The 19,014-nt window shown below is 39.0% G+C and overlaps 1 protein-coding gene across 1 annotated transcript; it reads right to left on the bottom strand.

Annotated features, from left to right (window-relative positions):
• Positions 1–963: 963 nt before the first annotated feature.
• Positions 964–9,706, bottom strand: LOC310650164 (UDP-glucuronosyltransferase 2A1-like; the record flags this gene model as incomplete). The annotated part of the gene is made up of 6 exons (XM_083378997.1): positions 964–1,243; positions 1,907–2,126; positions 2,211–2,298; positions 2,999–3,130; positions 4,734–4,882; positions 8,938–9,706. The coding sequence occupies 6 exons, from the start codon at positions 9,704–9,706 to the stop codon at positions 964–966; spliced, it is 1,638 nt and encodes a 545-aa protein (XP_083235123.1).
• Between the last annotated feature and the right edge of the window lie 9,308 nt (positions 9,707–19,014).

Below are 19,014 nucleotides of genomic sequence, written 5' to 3'. Positions count from 1 at the left end.
ACAATACAACACAACCAAAAGTTTTAGATAAATTAGTGTTTTAATTTGACTTTTCCTCATGCTTGTTATGGGTGACAGCTGAAGATAAGTATATCACTTAATCTTACCTAATGCTCTCTCATATATTAGATACTTCCATGAATATTTTTTTAAAAAGTGATTGGCATTCTGTGGAAAAAATACTACATATGCTTTTCTATATAAATTAACGATTTGGAGAACTATAGAGAAGCTACTATTTGCAAAAAAAAAATCACTTCTTATAGCTGTCCCAAAGGCACTTTTTTATGAGGCAACTGAACTTTCTTGATTTTCTTTGAAGATGTTTTGCTTCTTCAGCTCTGAATGGATGGAAGAATTTACACTCCTTGCAGACAGCTGTTCATTTGCATTCTTTTAGAGAGTGGCTGAGGCCACTTGGAGGTTTATCTGTGTTGTCACGTTCACCTGAGTAGTGGAAATGGGTGTAGAGCCTTCTTGGAACTGCTGAAAGGACTGTGTTATAGACTATAAATAGATGATATTGTATCCCCTTCTGTTGAGAGAGGGCTGTTTAATTTTGGCATAGATGGCCTCTTTGACCCCTTTTTCAAACTAGTAGTCCTCTGTCCAAAATGTGGACTGCTGTCTTTGAAAGAGTGGCCTTTGTCAACATTGCTTCATTCATTATAAACAACATCTTCAAAGAAAAGTAAGAAAATCCAGTTGCCTCATGAAAAAGCACCCTTGGGACAACTATGACTGGATGACTGAGAATCTCTATAGACATCTTTCATTATAGCTCAATTTCTACTTCAAAAATTTCTTAACTAAATCAAAACTAAATTGGTTAGCCATTTAGACATACAAATAAAATTTAATGTTATGAATGGAATCTAATTATATGAAAACAATTAAAATAAATCTTAGTCTATTAATAATGAGCATGTTAATCAGGTTTAGGAGAGTTGAGTCCCAGAAGAATTACTCTGTTTTTGATTTTTGTAAAATGTTGCCACATTTCCAAAAGCAATAAGAGCAGCATTTAAAAGTGATGAATCCAAAAACTACTGTGTAGCCAATCAAGAAGGCTATGACATCCAGAGAGTGATATTGATACCAAGTCAATTGACAGGCAGCTGCTTGCAGATGCTTGGCACCTTTGTGACGTATAACAAATTCAATCCAAAAGATAGCCCTGTCTAGTGGCTTTACTGGTTGATCATGATGGATCTCTGATATTCTTAACGCATTTTTCTTAAAACTGGAAAATGAAAGAACAAGAATAAGAATAATTAGGAAAGAGCCAGAAATCAGTTTTCTATTGTATTTAAGAACTGCAGTCTTCAAATACCTATGGACTTTATATAGAACAATCTGCCTATTTATCGAAACTGAAAGTAGCTTAGTGCCTGTTATAGTTTCTTACCCCAAATCAGTTCCATTATTATTATAACCAACAGCTAGTTAATTTATATTCCACTGAAATACTATTTTGTTATCTTCCGTGACACTTGCATTGCTCTCTATTCATTTTAATGTATAAAAAATATCAAAAAGTTGGCTAGAATTTCAAGATCCTTTTCTGAACAATGAAATTAAGTATACTGAACAAAGCACAAATGTTCCTATACTAGGAAAAATATGATGCTCCAAATTCCATATAGTTCTAGGTAGCACAGACAATTGGAAGATAATCCAATCCCAATAAAATGCTCAAAGTACATATTCTATTGTTATCTCTTTATAGATATACAAAAAGTAGGCCTAATTGAGATAAAATATCATAAATAGTAAAGTAACCACAATTACTATTTTTGCAAAAATGGTCATGACATCAAAGAAAAAAGACATTTACATTTACTTCTTAGATACTTCTTAGATATAATCTGTATCTCAATTTCAGAAGAGTTTACCAATAACTCACAAAGCATTATGAATGACAGTATTCACAGCATTTACTAAATCTTCGGTTTTCATTGTATGGATGTCCAGTTCCACAGCCATTCCTTTCGCCTTCATATGGATAATATTATCAGTCTGGTCTCCAAATAGGGGAATCCCTACTATGGGAATCGCATGGTAAATGGCTTCATAAATTCCATTTGTTCCCCCATGTGTTATAAAAGCTTTGGTCTTTGAGTGGCCTGGAATAGAAAGATGAAAATGTTCTGACAAAATATTTTAGGATACAAACATACTGATGGTTTAATTAACATAAGGTGTCTCACCAAGAAGATCATTTTGTGGTATCCAATCATAGATCCTGGTATTGGCTCCAAGCATTTCTAGCTTTTTTCCTTTATACCGCCAAATAACCTAGGGTAAAAATAATTGGAATGCTATTCTATGTAGTCCAAATTACAAACCATGTTATAATTTTTCTTGGCCCATGAATTTCAGATTTTCTAGTTTGTTTGGGTTTGGGGATTGAATTGTGCCATGGATCTTTTAATTTTTTCATCCTTGTGAAATTGCTGAAACTCCAAGGGATTACAAGATAATTTAAATGCAATAAATAAATAAAATTGCATACTATTCTTTTTATGACAATAAAATACTGAACTCATTTTACTAGTAATTTTTGTTTTGAATTGTACTTGCCACTTAAAACATTTATGCTGCATAAGCAAAATTTAATAGATGCTTATTGTATTTCTTACGTCTTTCACCATAAATTTCATAGAAAGCATGAGCTTTAACAAAGAGTATTTGCAATCCCTTCCCTAGTGTGGGAATTTTCAAAAAGGAAGAATTTACATAAAATCAATTGAAAATGCACATGTTCTACATTTTCAAACTCCAAATGTTAAAAGTTATTGGGATAAGAAAATTGTAGACACATTTCAATTAAATGAAAATAATGAAATATAAGCTTCCTTTGTAAATCAGTAAACAGTTCAATAAATCAGTAAATCAGCTGTTTATTGGAGCGTAAAATGAACAGATTTCTGGAACATCCACAAAGTGTTCTCCCTCACAGAAATTTGTGTGTGTGACTTATGCCTAGGAGACTGACCTTCTGTGGAAGTTGGCTGAGTGCTGATGCAATTATATTATTTTTTTCATCTGTTATGTTTTGAACCAGTGAACCAAAAGAAAATACCACAATACCATGTTCACCTGAACTCTGTACAAAATTTTCCATTTCCTGTTAAAAGCAAAGGGAAGAAAGAATCAGATCTTTTTATCATTACATGAAATGTTAAATTTTCTTTGGTTGGCCATGATTAGGGTGCTCAAACCACATGTTTTTGATCATATACAAGCAGATGATGGACCAGGGAAAAATGCATATGCAATGCAATGCAGTGAGATGTGCAGATCTGTACATTGGGAAACAAACGAACCACTTCCGGCGCGATCTCAAAACCTACCTTTTCAAACAAGCTGGCCTGGCCTGATGGGATGGGGTTGGGTTTTATTAATGTGTTTTAACCTACTTTTAATGTGTTTTACCTTATTCGTGGGCATTTTGTTTAATCGTTTTTAATTTTTGTATCTTGTTTTTGATATGTATTGCCCTGTTCACCGCCCTGAGTCCTTCGGGAGAAGGGTGGTATACAAATTTAATTAAATAAAATAAATAAAATAAAATAAATAAACGCATGGCACAACAAAGAACAAACCCATCAGTACAAGATTCAGCAGTTCATCTCCATCTAAAAAAAATGGATGAGAAGCAAAACGTCTTCAAACAAAAACAAGAAAGTCCAGTTGCCTCTTGAAAAATTTATATTTATTTACCTTGGATTAGATAGATTAAAGTAAGATTTGAACTGGAAACATGGTGGCTTTCAAGTTTTAACCATTGTACAATATCAGTTTATTCAGATTGTGATTCAAGGCAGGCAAGTTCACAAGAAATCAAAGAACTTATGATAAGTAACATTTATTGAACAAAATTAGGAATCCATAAACAATATAATTCCTACAACAGGTGTAATTCATGACCCAGTGTCAGGCATGAAATACTATGATATGTGACATTTTAATTAAACTGATTATTACTAATTATTGCTAATGCCTATGCACAAGAATATTCTCAATTAACAGTTAGAGCCTGCTACGATAAGGGTCAATAGAATTCACAGTGGGTTGTACTTAGTGCATTTGTGGCTATGTAGCAGCTAAAGGAGGCCTTTCTGTCAATGGGTATCTTCTTGTATAATTGCTTTGCCTCTTCTAGCTGCTGTTTCATCAGTGTTTGGGCAACAAGCTGCTCTTGCAAAAAATCTACAGCTAATGTGATGGAGCCCTTCTCATTCATGCTCCCTGATAAAACTCTCAGATATGTGCCACACAAAGCTTGAAAAGGGTCATAGCAATTGATGTATGGAGACAGTTTTTGTATGAAAATTCTGTCAATGGTAAGAGTACAGGCCAATTGTCTTGGCTGTGTATGCAATACCTTCTCAAATGTTGGAGCATTTGATTAGTCTTCTCCACCTCACCATTTGTAGCTGAGTGGTAGGGTGAAGACAAATCCATTTCTATTTTCAAACGTTATGATTCAACCTGCAGTTCAAGAATATATTGCATCTGTCTGTCCCCCAATCTTAATGTAATTTTATATAATCATTGTATGGCACCATGTATTTTCAGTTGCTATAAACTATCTTAGACAAAGAAGAAAATCTACCATTTACCGTACTTTAAAGAAAAAAAATGCTGTTTCTAAGGCATTTTTTCCTGTTGTACTTTCTTTAAAAAAGCTTTGTTATTACTAGATAAATGGCAAAGGATATAATTACCTCAGATAAAGGCTTGGCTGGCTGGCAGTGCAGACCTCCAACAAATTCAAAGTTTGGGAGAAAAGGTCGTGGAAATTCAAAATCCCAGTAGGTTTGGATTAACCATATTTCTGCTTTACCCATTATTTCACACACTGTTATGGGTCTTCCTACAGATATAAAGTACTGACATTATGTACTGCTTGTTTCTCCTGCACTGGTCCTTAATAGGTTTAGTGGTGCTGATTTCAGAAATATTCAAAATCAATACATTATGTTTTCAACTGAACATTACTCACAGTTTTAAAATACATGTCATCAGTGGTGAGCAAAACTTTCCCCAAAATGTGCATTTGTTCACTAAGGGACCAAAATAGGTCAACCTTCTTGATGGGATATCTTCCACTGGCATTGGGTAATTTTTGAAAAGCAATGTTTATCTATAAAGTGCATATTTAATTCACATACTAGGAACTAGTTAGAGTCTATTTCTAAAGAGCTGCAGTGTTGAGTGATGTATATGTTTCAATAGAAAAAAGTTATGCTGAACTACCTTTTAATTTTATACAAGATGGAACAACTATTGTGGAGGGTAGTAGTTAAACAGGTGGTCAAATGTGGAAAGAACAATCCCCATTCATTCTACAGAGAAGAAGGCATTTTGTACGCAGATAACTCCTATAAATCTCTTATACTTCCTTAATTTCCTTCTTTTTATGTATAAATGGGAGTATTCCAAAACTAGGAATTTCTGGAGTCTTATTCACAAAAGACAAAAGACAGAGTATTGGAAACAGCTTAATGGTCCAGTCAACAAGATGAACAGGAAAACCATAATTGTGACGGGGCTAATTTACAGGTGGTCCCTGGATTATAACAGCAATTGGAATTGGAATTTCCATTGCTAAGTGATGCAATCGTAAAGCGCAACTTTAAATGTATATACAGTACATGCGAGCACAATGAGCAGTTCAAAAAAAATTATAGGTTCTGGGCTATCGGTGCTGGGGGTGGAATTTACTTCAGGAGATTAATAAAAAATAGACTAAAAAAGCTGGGGGGGAGGGAATAACAACTCAAGAAAAATATAACAAAAAACCTGCTGAGTTTCAAACCAACAATTTTCTCTGTGCTTTGCAAAGATTTCTTGCTATCTACTAATGCCAAATATTATAGTATGAAAACTATCAAAGACCATGCTAAGCACTGGTTTGTTTAAAGAGATAACTCGTATTTTCTCTCTCTGTGAACACGAGCATTTGAGGTACCCAAAATGGAAAGCGTTCTTCAGAAGGGATAAGTAAAAACATGCCCTGAAGTCACTTTCATGATATGTGAGGGATTACTAGAAGGCAATGCCCTCCGTTTCTCCTCTCTTCTAGTGATGGGGCAGCTGACAATATGGATAAGCCTAAAAAGGAAACAACAACTGAAACAGATGCCACAGAAAGAAAAATTCATTTCTTTTTAAAAGTTAATTCAGTGAATTAGAAGCTTGTATTTGTTCCCAAAATTAAGCTTCTGTCATCTGAGTCACACAGAATACAAACTATAAAACTACGATGGAACTGAATGTATAGTGTAAAACGCAGGTCCTGTGGAGTTGCCCAAGTCAGGTTCTTGCCCAGTTATCTGGGGATATAAGAGAAAATGAAAACATTTGACCAATACAAGATGGAGCAGAAGATATGCAGGTCCTACACTTTGATTTATTTAAATATATCTATTCTCAGAAATTTACAGATACAAATAATTATACACACCTAGACATGTGTGTAATCTTTGTTGATTTACTTACTTAGATAACTTGGGTAGTACAAAAACTGAAATAACTGAAATTATGAGCCAGTTTCTTGTTGTTCCATATGGGTTCATAAATCTAAGCTGATGTGCATAAAGAAAAACTTTCATTCAGTTCTTCCAGTATTGTTTAGGTGACAAATAAAAATGGAGCCAAACCTTCAATTTCTAACAAAGAATTTAAGAGGGTGAGAGACAGGTATCTTTGTCTATATACCAAACGAATGACCCATTGGGATCCCCATATCAAAATAACTTATGTCCGGTCAGAACTTGAAAATAACATTTAACGTAGCACAGTATTTAAACAAAATGATCCGGTTAAGATCTGCATATGTGGGACTGATTGGGGTAGATTGCAAGGGCGACTCCGAAATATAATGTTATCATATTTTATCTATATCTTAAATTTGTATTTTATTACTATTTCATCTTAAATTGTATTTTATTTTAATTCCATTTTAAGTTGTATTTTATCAAATTCCATTTTGGATTGCTTTTATCAAGTTTTGGTGACGGTTTGTTGCTGGAACTTTGCACTTTGATATGGCCCAAGGGCTAATCAATAAAGTTGTTGTTGTTGTTGTAACAAAGAATTTCTTATACCAAGTATTCAATTAGAAGTAAAAATGTGGTTTTTAAATTTTATTTATTTATGAAAAAACCCAGTAAGTTTATTAATGACAACAGAAGTCAGATCTTTATTGCTTCTAGACCAGGATCTTTCCTCCAATCAAATTGTGCAAAAAGGACTTAAGTTTCTCACTAGGATGGGAAATGGACAGAAAAACCTGGATCCTGGTAATCTGGATGCTTGCAAAAGCAAAGCTGACTATTCTCTTTAACACGCTAGCCTGTTTTTTTCTTAATGAAAATGGTGGTCAAGAATATCAATAATTGTTAGCGGGAAGGGAGAACAACAAAAGCAAGTTGCAGATCATGTAGGTACTTTTTAACAGTTGAGGAAGCTTTACTCCCTTAATTAAAAATGCAATCATTTTAAATAGCAAGTTTAGATATTCCTAGTGTCACAAAAAACAAGATTTGTTCATCTTGTATCTTTCTTTTATCTGTTTGGCTCAAAGTACAACCAGTTTGAAGAGCTAAGACACTACTGTATATAATGTGAGCAACATTTTTTTCATGATAGTTTAAAAAGAGTAGGGGCTAACAATCACTTTGGGAAAGCTTCTCATCCTGCAATTTACAGGCATATTTGTTCTTGGTACAGCAGCACTATTTGTTTTTTAAGTCCAATTAACTATCTCAATATTTGGATAAGATTTAGTTATCTAAAGCTTCAAATGCCCTTTTTTTTCCTAAGAAGATTCAGCAAGTTCATTTCCAACATTGCCATGGAAAAATGTCCTAGAGACAGAAGCATAAGTGAACTCCACAGGTCAAGGCAGATAATCTCTACTCCTTTAGTTGTTCTTGGACTCCAATTCCTATCTGCCCCAATGAAGCCTAAATATAGATAGACAAAGGCAAGATAGAATTATCTAACCCTACCATACATAGAGATTTAGAGGCCCATCTTGTGTTGTAAGCCCACTCTATTAACATAAATACAACTCATATTTGAGGAAGCTTAGGATACTTTGCTTTTATATATCTGTATGATATTATCCATATCTTATCAATTTTGCAGAAAACTTTAGTATAATGCTAACAAGGTGCTATCACACAGGAAGAGGGCAGACTTATAGTTGTTAAATACATTACATTCAGCTGGCCCCCTCTTTTATGTTTTTTTTTTCTTTACCAAACTATAAAATAAATACGCAGATCCCAAATTTAAAGTGAGATGGTACATCTAATTTATAGGACGTGAATTTCCATAAGAATCATATCTCTAGGTCTCAGGGACAGCAAACAAAACATGACAGCCTCATCGCCATGTTGGCCAGAAATAGAAACTAGATAGTCAGAAGAATAAAAGGAGGCTGGATGTTTATGTTTATGTTTAAAATCAAAATGGTAGCCACAATGAGTCAATGAAAGATTTGCACGGTTTTATGTTATATATATTACACAAATGAAGGTTTGATCATATCAGCACCGCTGCTGTTTTGACTTCACTCATAAACACCTCTGAGAGTAGAAGAGTATCTCATCTACTTTCACAATCCAAAAAATACCAAACCTGCTCAAATTAAATTATAGTCAGGCAGTAAAATTATTTACTTTATTTTCTCCCAGATCTTTTATCACAATTCCATCAACCTTAGCCAATATAATACAAGCATAATTGACAGAGGCATATCTATTCTAATCTGCAGCAATGTGTTTAACTTATAGCTTCAGAATGAGGCTTTTCTAATTCTGCTTTGTGAAAATTCTTTTAATCCAACTGTTTTCCTTTAGTATTGAAAGTTACACCAGTTATACTTGGGAAGTAAATGAATTAATAAAACTGACTTACCCAAAACTTGACTGTAATAGGAATCCCATTCCCCCAAATATTTTTGGAAAACATAGTCTTGGATGCAATAAGAGATAATATTTTTAATCCTTTCTCCAAATGACAATCTGTCTGTGAACCCAGATAAAACAGCTGGAACATAAGAAGGAGGGGCAGGCATTTTTCCACAGTGTCTCTCCACTGTTGAGGCTGGAGAGAACCTCAATGTGTATAAGAATGGAATGTTTAGCTTCAAAGCGATCAAATCACCACATTGTGTCACAGGATCAGAAAGAAGAACATCATATTTAGCATTCTTTAGCTTAGACATGAGTTCTTGATTAGATAGAACTGCTTCACACATTTGCCTATTGAGTTTATTAATTTTCTCCATCCATTTCCCTAACTCCTGATAAAATGTATGAAAGGTTGTAATAGATGGTTTGTTATTCCACCACAACTTCATCATATCCATGGTCAAAGAATTAACCTCTTCCTTTGTAAAGGGAACAGAATACACTTCAAAGTTGGCAGCTGAAATATCTCCAGGTGTGATGAAAAGAGATGTTGTCGGAATAAGGATGCTGACATGATGATCTCTGTTTATCAGTTCCTGAATGATTATTTTAATATTTAACCAATGGCTAGCATCTGTTGGCCAAATAAGCACATGCCCACATAAAACATTTCCTATCAGCATTACTTGAACAATCAATAAAGGGATGAAAAGTTTTGTTGTAGCTGATCTTACTGATTCTGAACTCACTGTAAGCTTTTCTTGAGTAGCCATACTTTTGTCACAAATTCTTCCTCAATCAATAATTTCTGCAGAAAACTTCCTGTCCTTAACCAGGTGGATGAGTTCAGTTTTTTTAAACCTCTAGCCAAATTCTGTTATTCAAGGACAATTTCTGGAATAAAAAAAACAAAACTTTTTCACTACATTGCAATTTCAGTAAAAATTTATATCTACATTACAAAATCAGTAAAAATCTTTACCCTCATCCAAAAAAATGAATAAACTTCTCTTTGAATAACAATACAAAGGGCTGGTTGGCCTGATAGATATGGTATTTTGACTTTCCTGCTCCAGCTCTCTTCTCTTTAATTTAAACTATACAACCAAAAGGACTAATTTATTTCTCTCTCCTGATAAAGGCTTTTTTTGGGGTGGGGTGGGGTGGGGTGGGGAGAGAGACAAAACTAGAAAAGAAAAGACTGTCAGATCTTACCTTTTAAGAAAATAAGAGATAGTGATTATCTTCAGAAAGCTCCAAAAAGCAGGAGCAATCAACCACAACAAAAGCTTTGTAACTCAAAGAAAATAATGATTCCTCTTTAGAACTACTACTAGAAACTAATTAACAAGGACTAGTTAATGATTGGTCCAAAGTAATTAAATCATTGCAAGAATTTTCCGAGTTATCTTCCACCATTGTTAACACTACAGAAACCTGTTAAAGATTCTAAATTCTTATCCAGTGATGGTGAACCTATGGCACGTGTGCCAGAGGCAGCACTCAGAGGCCTCCTGTGGGCATGCACGCCGTCACTCCAGCAGAGTTCACCAGCGTAGCAAGCATGTGGCATTTGGAAGCGATGGGTGGAGAAAGTCAGAAGAGAAAGGGCTTTTCTCAGAGAAGCAGAGAGAGAGAGAGAGAGAGAGAGAGAGAGAGAGAGAGGGGCTGGCTTTTGGAGGAACATGTGCATGAGAATGGGAAGGATTTGGAGGAAGGCATGTGGTGTGAGAAAGAGAGAAAAGGCTTTTTGTGAGAGAAGCAGTGGGGAGAAAGGGAGAAGGATTGGTAATGAGAAAGAGGGAGGCATGGAAGGAGGGAGGGAAGGTCTGAGGGAGGTCCTGCCTTAGCACCTGGCCAGCAGCAGCCCTGTTGCCCTTTCACCATCTATTGTGTAGTGGGTTCTCGACCACATGGCCAGACGACAGACAAAGGGTTCAGCATGGCAGCTCTTTATTGGTGGAAGTACTGAACTGAACAATAGGGGTTACCTGTACCCCTTATATACCTGGCCAGGTACGCTCGTGGCCAATCCCTTTATCTGGTTTTCCTGCTGAGCGCTAGTCAGCCAATCCAATCACAGTACAGTGCCACCTGATGGTGTCAGTGAGCCGCTGCTTGTGTTTCATTCAACCCCATACATAACACCCCTTCCCCCATAATAACAAACAATAAACAATTTTTTTAACACACGTTTCACTGGTGATGATTAGACACGTTGAGTCCTCCCTTACATCCTTACATAGTCCTCCAAATAGGCAGGTGGCCTATGAGCCCTGGATGACCGCTTCAGGGGTTGCTCCCCGTCCTGGACAGCTGCGTCATAAGTTGAGAACTGGCTCTGGGCCTTAACGACCGCATTGTCCTGGTGGGCCAGGGCCTGTTGTTCCTGTTGTTGTTTGGCCCTGCCAAAACTCTCTGGTATCAGTTCAGTGTCTGTGAGATCCTCCTCCTTCCCAGAACCCATTGTTTTCGGTTGGGTGGGCCTGTCAACCTGTGACTTGTCAGGAACCCGCTTCCTGATTTGGTCTATGTGTCGTCTGACCTGACGGCCCCCTCCACCTCTACAATGTAAGACAATGGCCCTGTTCTGTCAATCACCACCCCCTGAATCCACACATGTCCCGGCCCATAGTTTCTGACCCAAACCAGATTGCCAGTGTGTAGTTCTCTGGTGGGGATGGGTTGTTCCGTCTCTGCGGCCACTCTGTCAGGGTGGAGTCTGTCCAACTTAGTGATAAGCTGTCTGCCCCAACAGACAGGTGGCTCTTGCCAGTGGTTGTACACGGTGTGGTGTGTTGTGCAAGAAGAAATTGGGCCAACCTTTGGTGCCAGTTTCCACTGATGATGCATCTCAATGCATCCTTGGTCGTCCTCACCATACATTCTGCTTGCCCATTGGACGATGGGTGGAAGGGCGTGGAGGTGACGTGTCTAATCAGGTTGGCCCTCATGAAACCCTGGAAATCAGCAGATGTGAATTGTGGGCCATTATCCGAAACTATTACATCAGGCAGGCCATGTGTAGCAAAGAATCCCCTGAGCACCTGGACCATTTTGGCTGTGGTCATACTAGTGACTGGTACTACCTCTAGCCATTTGGAGTAGCTGTCAACTACCACTAGGAAAATTTGACCTTGAAAAGGGCCGGCATAATCAATGTGGACTCTAGACCACGGTTTATGTGTCGCCTCCCACTTGTGTACCAGCGTGTGCGGCTGTTCTGGCCTTGACCTTTGGCATGTGTAACATCTCACTACCTGATCCTCTATAGCAGGGGTCGGCAACCCGAAAAGGGAAAAGAGCCACTGGGAACCGGTTCCATCACACATAAAAAAAAGTGGGAGCCGCATGCGTGCGTCCATGCACGCGCATGTGCAAAAAAGTTTCTTGCGGATGCGCGGATGCGCGCGGTTGCCTTTTTTTTAATGTGTGATGGAACCGGTTCCCGGTTGTGCAACGGCGACGGCCCGTCTGCAAAGCTGCCGAAAGCGGCAGCTTTGCAGACGGGCCGCGGCAGCTTTCGTAACAAGCGGAGCCGCTACCCATTCCGAGGTCTCCGGACGGTGGCGGCTTGGGAGAGGTGCGCGCGCTCTCTCCAAACCGCCGCCATCCCATTTGCACAGCTGCCGTGTTCGTCAATGTTTGACGAACGCGGCAGGTCTCTGGACGGGATGGCGGCGGTTTGGCGAGTCCGCGCGCACTCTCCAAACTGCCGCCATCCCATTTGCACAGCTGCCGTGAACGCGGCAGGTCTCCGGACGGGACGGCGGCGGCTTGGAGAGGTGCACGCGCACCTCCGCCCTTTGGAAAGGTGCGCGCGCTACTCTCGGAACAGGCGGTGCCACTCTCCATTTGGAGAGGTGCACGCACACCACTGCCCATTCGAAGAGGTGCGCGTGCACCGGGCGGCTGGGAGCCGCAGGAGATGGCTCAAAGAGCCGCATGCGGCTCTGGAGCCACGGGTTGCTGACCCGTGGTCAAGGCTATAGTCTCCTCAGTTGCAATGTATGGCAGTGAAAGTGGGACCATAAGAAAGGCTGAGCGCCAAAGAATTGAAGCCTTTAAAACTAAGGTGCTGGAGAAGACTCCTGCGAGTCCCTTGGACTGCAAGACAATCAAACCGGTCAGTCCTAGAGGAGATCAACCCTGACTGCTCTTTAGAAGGCCAGATCCTAAAGTTGAAACTCAAATACTTTGGCCACCTAATGAGAAGGAAGGACTCAGTGGAGAAGAGCCTAATGTTGGGAAAGATTGAGGGCAATAGAAGAAGGGGACGACAGAGAATGAGATGGCTGAATGGAGTCACTGAAGCAGTAGGTGTGAGCCTAAATGGACTCCAGAAGATGGCAGAGGACAGAAAGGCCTGGAGGAACATTGTCCATGGTGTCACGATGGGTCAGACATGACTTCGCAGCTAAGAACAACATTGATTTGATTAATTCTTCACCATAGTCCCTGTTCAAAGGGGATTTTGTTGGCATCTTTCATTAGTAATAACTGTTGGCATTGAATATGGTTAAGCATAAACACTTTCTGAATTTTGGGGTACAAAAATTATCTAGCTGGTTGGAGAAGATATGCACAGTGGCTCAAGAAAGTGTTTCTGGATAGAGTGAAAAGTCTGCAGTTCTAAATCAATGACCTACTGTGAGATCAGCTAGTGCACCTATGTAGCCCATCAAGGTGATGGCTGGCCATTAAAAGTCATAAACTTTTATGGGATATATCAGGCATATATAGGAGACATGTGAGAGCCAATTTGGTCTACAGCAGGGGTGTCAAACTGGCAGCCCGTGGACCAGATGCATCACGAGTAGGCCACACCCACCCCAGCTCTGCAAAGGTAAAAAAATGTGATATGTCACAATACGTCATGTGACATGATTGAGTGACACTTGTGGTTTAGAGGTTAAGGCATCAGGCTAGAAAGTGGGAGACCATGATTTCAAGTCCTGCCTTAGCCATGAATGCCAGCTGGGTAACTTTGGGCCAGTCACTCTCTCAGTCTACCTCACAGGGTTGTTGTTTGCCACCTTGAGTTGTTTGTGAAAATAATAAAGTATACAAATAAATAAAAAAATAAAACTGCAATTTGGCATATATTGCCTGGCTCCAGCAACTGTTGGTCATAATTAAAGGGGCCAAGCAGGATTAGGGCGGGAATAACCTGATAAATTTAAGGAACGAAAATGTAACTGACTTTCTTATCAGACAGGTCTGCCAACTGCAAACCATTCTATTGAGTTTTCCTCAGGATCATATAGATCATATAGGAGCCGTGACCAGGGGGGCTTTTGCCCAGGTTTGCCTGGTGCGCCAGTTGCGGCCCTATCTGCACCGAGATACCCTACGCACAGTCACTCATGCGCTCGTGACCTACCGGTTAGACTACTGCAATGCTCTCTACATGGGGCTGCCCATGAGGACCACTCAGAGGCTTCAACTGGTGCCTAATGCAGCCGCGCGAGTTGTTATGGGAGCTTCCCGATACTCCTGTGTAACACCTCTTCTCCGCGAGCTGCATTGGCTTTCGGTTGCCCTCCAGGTGAGATTCAAGGTGCTGGTGATGACCTATAAAGCCCTTAATGGCTTGGGTCCGGACTATCTAAGGCACAGGTCTGCAACCCGCGGCTCCGGAGCCACATGCGGCTCTTTCAGCCGTCTCTTGCGGCTCCCAGTCCTCTGCCATGTGCAGTTCAAAAAAGAAAAAAAAGTGGGACTACAAAAGTTCAACCAATCAATTCAAATATGCAGGGTAAGTGCATATCTTGCCTTGGCTCCACTCTTCAGACAAACCCTGTTCTGCGCATGCGCGCATGTATGCGCATGTGCACACATTTTTTGCGGCTCCCAGTTTTTCCTTTTGCGAGGGAACCGGTTCCGAGTGGCTCTTTCACTGTTTCAGGTTGCTGACCCCTGATCTAAGGGAACACCTGCTGCCGGCATCAACCTCCCATCGTCCTGTGTGCTCCCACAGGGAGGGCCTTCTCAGGGTTCCGCCAGTTAAGGAATGCCGGCGGGTTATTCCCAGGGGAAGGGCATTCTCTATGGCTGCGCCAGCCCTATGGAACCAACTGCCCACAGAACTTAGAATTGCCCCTGACCTTCGTTCATTTCGCTGGGACCTGAAAAACTGGCTCTTCGAGCTGTCTGGCCCAGACTGAGGGGTTTTTAATTTTTAATTGGATTTTAGACTTAATTTTTAGGACTTAAATTTAATAACTGTTTTAACTGATTTTAACTTTTGTATTTTATGTTTTAATTGCCTTGTAAACCGCCCTGAGTCCTACGGGAATAGGGCGGTATATAAACTCAATAAATAAATAAATAAATAAATAAATAAATAAATAAATAAACATCAAAATCAAATTCTTAAAAGAAGTGTTTGTAAAACATATTGAGAACCAATCAAACAACAGCCCTGCACTGTCTCCTGTATAAAGTGGGGCATAAAAGCAGTCAGCGGAGAACTACAGATGGCTATGCTACTCCATTTTTCTACTGACAGCTTTATTTCACTGATTCATATCAATCACCAAATATCAAATAAAAAAAATCAAATATCCTTGTTTCTTCACATGCATCTCAAAAATGTAAACTTGCACATTGCCTACAAACGTACGTAATCACTGCTTATGCTTGTGGTATTTTGTAATCTTTTATTTCTTTAAATTCAAGTATTCGTTATTTTTTTCCACTGTTAGGTCAATGCTTTGGAGCCATCTTTATGTGTAAGTGCACAGACAGTGGTGCTGCTCGCTTTGGTCCTTTAGGCACTTTGCTGTTTCAGAAATGGGGGGGGGGGTAGAAAAGAAATGGTTTAGTCCTTTTCATATCTTAGAATTGAAAAAATCACTTCTCAGTAAATCTAAAATTAAGAGCGAATCTACTTTCTATGTTATAGAAAATCAAACAAGTTTTGTTTATTTTGAAACAATACTCACACTCAACAAACCTGTTTCTGAAAAACAAAACTTCCCTATGTATAAGATAAGCTTATCATACAGCTTGGAACTCTAGGAATAAACTATTAGTCTCAGTATAATTACATTATTGTTCTTGGGTCTCTCTGAAATAAGTATCATATAGTAACACACGTAACACTGTTGTAATGTTACTGTAGGAGATGGCCATAAGTCACGAGTCTCTGCATGCCTTGCATGCCTCTCTTATCTTCCACTCATTTACCTTGACCATTAGTTGGTCAGATTCTTGTAGAAAACTTAAGCTTGCAATAAATCTCATTTGAACTGCCTGAGTCTCCTGATTTCCCTGGCACTTGACAGTTACTGTTATTTGTGTTATAATTAACTTGTGTTACTAATGTTGTAAACTGCTCAAAGTCATTTAGGTGAGAAAGGGTGGTGTATAAATTTAATAAATAAAAATAAAATAAGCATGGGGTACATTGAGCTAATGGGCCTAAAAAGAAGTATAACCAATCTATTATGTTTCCTCACTTGCATGGATGGCTTCCATATTGCATATTTAGTTGGATGTAAATATTAGTCTTTTGCTTTACGTTCAAAAAACACACCAGTATTAACTAGTAGTACTTTTACAATCATTTACGTTGAGATAGTTGGATTTCATAATAGATATCAAAAATCTACATTTAACTTAAATCTACTTTTGTTTACCCTATAAAGATTTTGATGGACAAAACAAACTGACATTTTCAAAAGTAATTCAGCAGACTTACTAAATAGCCCACAAAATTAATGAATACTAGGCTGAAGTCAGGAAGACCTGAATTAAATTCCAAATTATCCGTAATTCTGATCTAGTGACCATGAACTATTAAATGTTGGATCAGCTTTAACATATGAATGGAGAAAACAACCTCACAGGTATTTTTCACAATACTTTTGTTAGTTAAATCAATATGTAGCATTGATCTTGAATAATATAATTCTGGACTGCATACGGTAATTTAAGACTGCACAAAAGGGAACCATGGATCATACAATCTGCTTAACAGCTATCAGTGGCCAGCAATACCAAAGATAAATGCTATCCTAACCACACAGTAATACAGAGCTACTGGGAAGACTATTGTTTTTCTCCAGAAGATAAAAGTGTATGTGTTTTCCTTCATTGTGTTTTGACTTCAGAGAAATTAAGAGGAGTTTGGAACTGGATAGGAAACTAGAGTATTATACCTATATTTGAAAACCTTGTCACTCACTCATCACATTCAGTGATCCAGAATTCTTTTCTATCTATAGAGAGTCAGGTGTAGTGGTTAAGGGATCAGGCTAGAAATTGGGAGACTGTGTAGTCTCTAGTCCTACTTAGGCACAAAGAGCCAGCTGAGTGACCTTGGGTCAGTCACTCTCTCTCAACCCTAGGAAGGAAGCAATGGCAAACCACTTCTGAAAAACCTTGGCAAAAATATTGCAGGGGCTTGCCCAGGCAGACTCCAAGAATAGGACTTGATTGAATGGGGGGGAAAAACCCCAAACTCATATAAAATGTAAGGACCTCTACTTTCCTATATATTCTTCTACAGCATTTATAAAAACAAAATGTCAAAACAAAAATGTCAGAACAAAACTATCTGAAATCTCTCTCTCTAGCTTGGTACGCACCGAAAGTAATTTATACAGGGGAGCCCTTAACATTAAATCTTCTATTTGCAGTTTCAAATCATTTAAGCAAGCCATGCTATGGCTTATGTTCATCTATTTATCTGTCAGTCCTAGAAAAAGTAAAAATTATGGAATGTGTGGCATAAAGCTGTTGTAGAACAGTCTCTCTTTCCTTACCTTTTGGCTATTATATGATCACGTACAGCTGGAATCCTGTCTTTCACACGGATTTCATGTGAAGAGGTTTGCACCTGTGCCTCTGTACATATGCGAGACGAACGCCATTTCTTTCCCCGTGGTATGTCGACATATGAGGTCTGAACTTGAGCTTCAGTAAATAGAGGAGGTTTTGATTTCCTTTCCACTTTGGAAATTTGATCTAGTTTTCCCCCATCTTGTATTTTAACATCTGCAAATTCCGTTGGACTCTCTACTAGTTTTGGAAATAATCTCAAATTTTCCTCAAAGGACAGACCAAAATTGGTATTTTTCATTTGGAGCACTGCTTCCTCTCTCATGGTCCATAATTCAAGCAATGATTTTTGCACTAGAGCCCCGCTGTGTTCTAGGCGGAAAGTCTCAGTTTTTGTATATCCTGGTGCAGGAGTTGATGGTCTCCTTGGACTGGAAGTTCGTGATGGAACCTGAGACTCAGTTTTGCATGGAAGAAAGGGAGACTCAGTTATGTGTGACACAGCAGGAAACTCTTCAATGCTCAAAGGTGCAGGAGATACTTTAGTACTCAAAGGAGCTGGAGATATCTCCATGTGTGATGGAGCAAGAGGCACCACCATGTGCGGAAGAGGAGAAGACACCTCTCTGTGTGAAAGAGCATGAGATGCATCCATATGTGATTGGGAGGATGACACATCTATGATTGATGGGGAACTTAGTAGAGGGCTCCCAGGAGATTGTTTCTGGGCATTTGGAAGGTCCTCTGGAACATGCGTATCAGTCAAGACTTGAGCATTGGTATCTGGAAATTCAGTCATAGTGGTTTTTATTTGATCTTCCACTGACTCTGTCACCCTCAATATTTCAGGACCAGATGATAGCTTTGAGCTTTCAGTCTGTTGTGAGACAGGAAATATTTCAGTAGTTGGTGGCAAATAGGATAGGGAAGTTTGAATTTCAGTGTCTATTAGATTTTTTGTCTTCCATATATCGAGGGAGGAGGTTTGCACCTGGGTAATGACTTGGCTTGCAGGAGGAGATTCTGCCTTTACAACCAGGGATGAGTGAACTGGGATCTCAGATTCAGAGGGGAAAGGATTTTTTTCTGTGGATCCTGGTAAATCAATCCAAGATGTTTGTAGCTGGGCATGATTCAGTTCCTTTGTTTTCCATATGTCAAGGAGAGAGGTTTGTATTTGGTTGTCCATTTGTGGTGCTTCAATTTTTGCCTCTTCTAGTTCAAATGAAGCCTGTTGCTGAAAGTCAGCATACTTATGAGATGAACACCACAGATCCTCTTGAGGCATCTCGAC

Source organism: Vipera ursinii, assembly GCF_947247035.1.
Source record: "Vipera ursinii genome assembly, chromosome: Z".
NCBI classification, from domain to species: domain Eukaryota; kingdom Metazoa; phylum Chordata; class Lepidosauria; order Squamata; family Viperidae; genus Vipera; species Vipera ursinii.
This window is presented reverse-complemented; position numbering and strand designations above follow the sequence as displayed.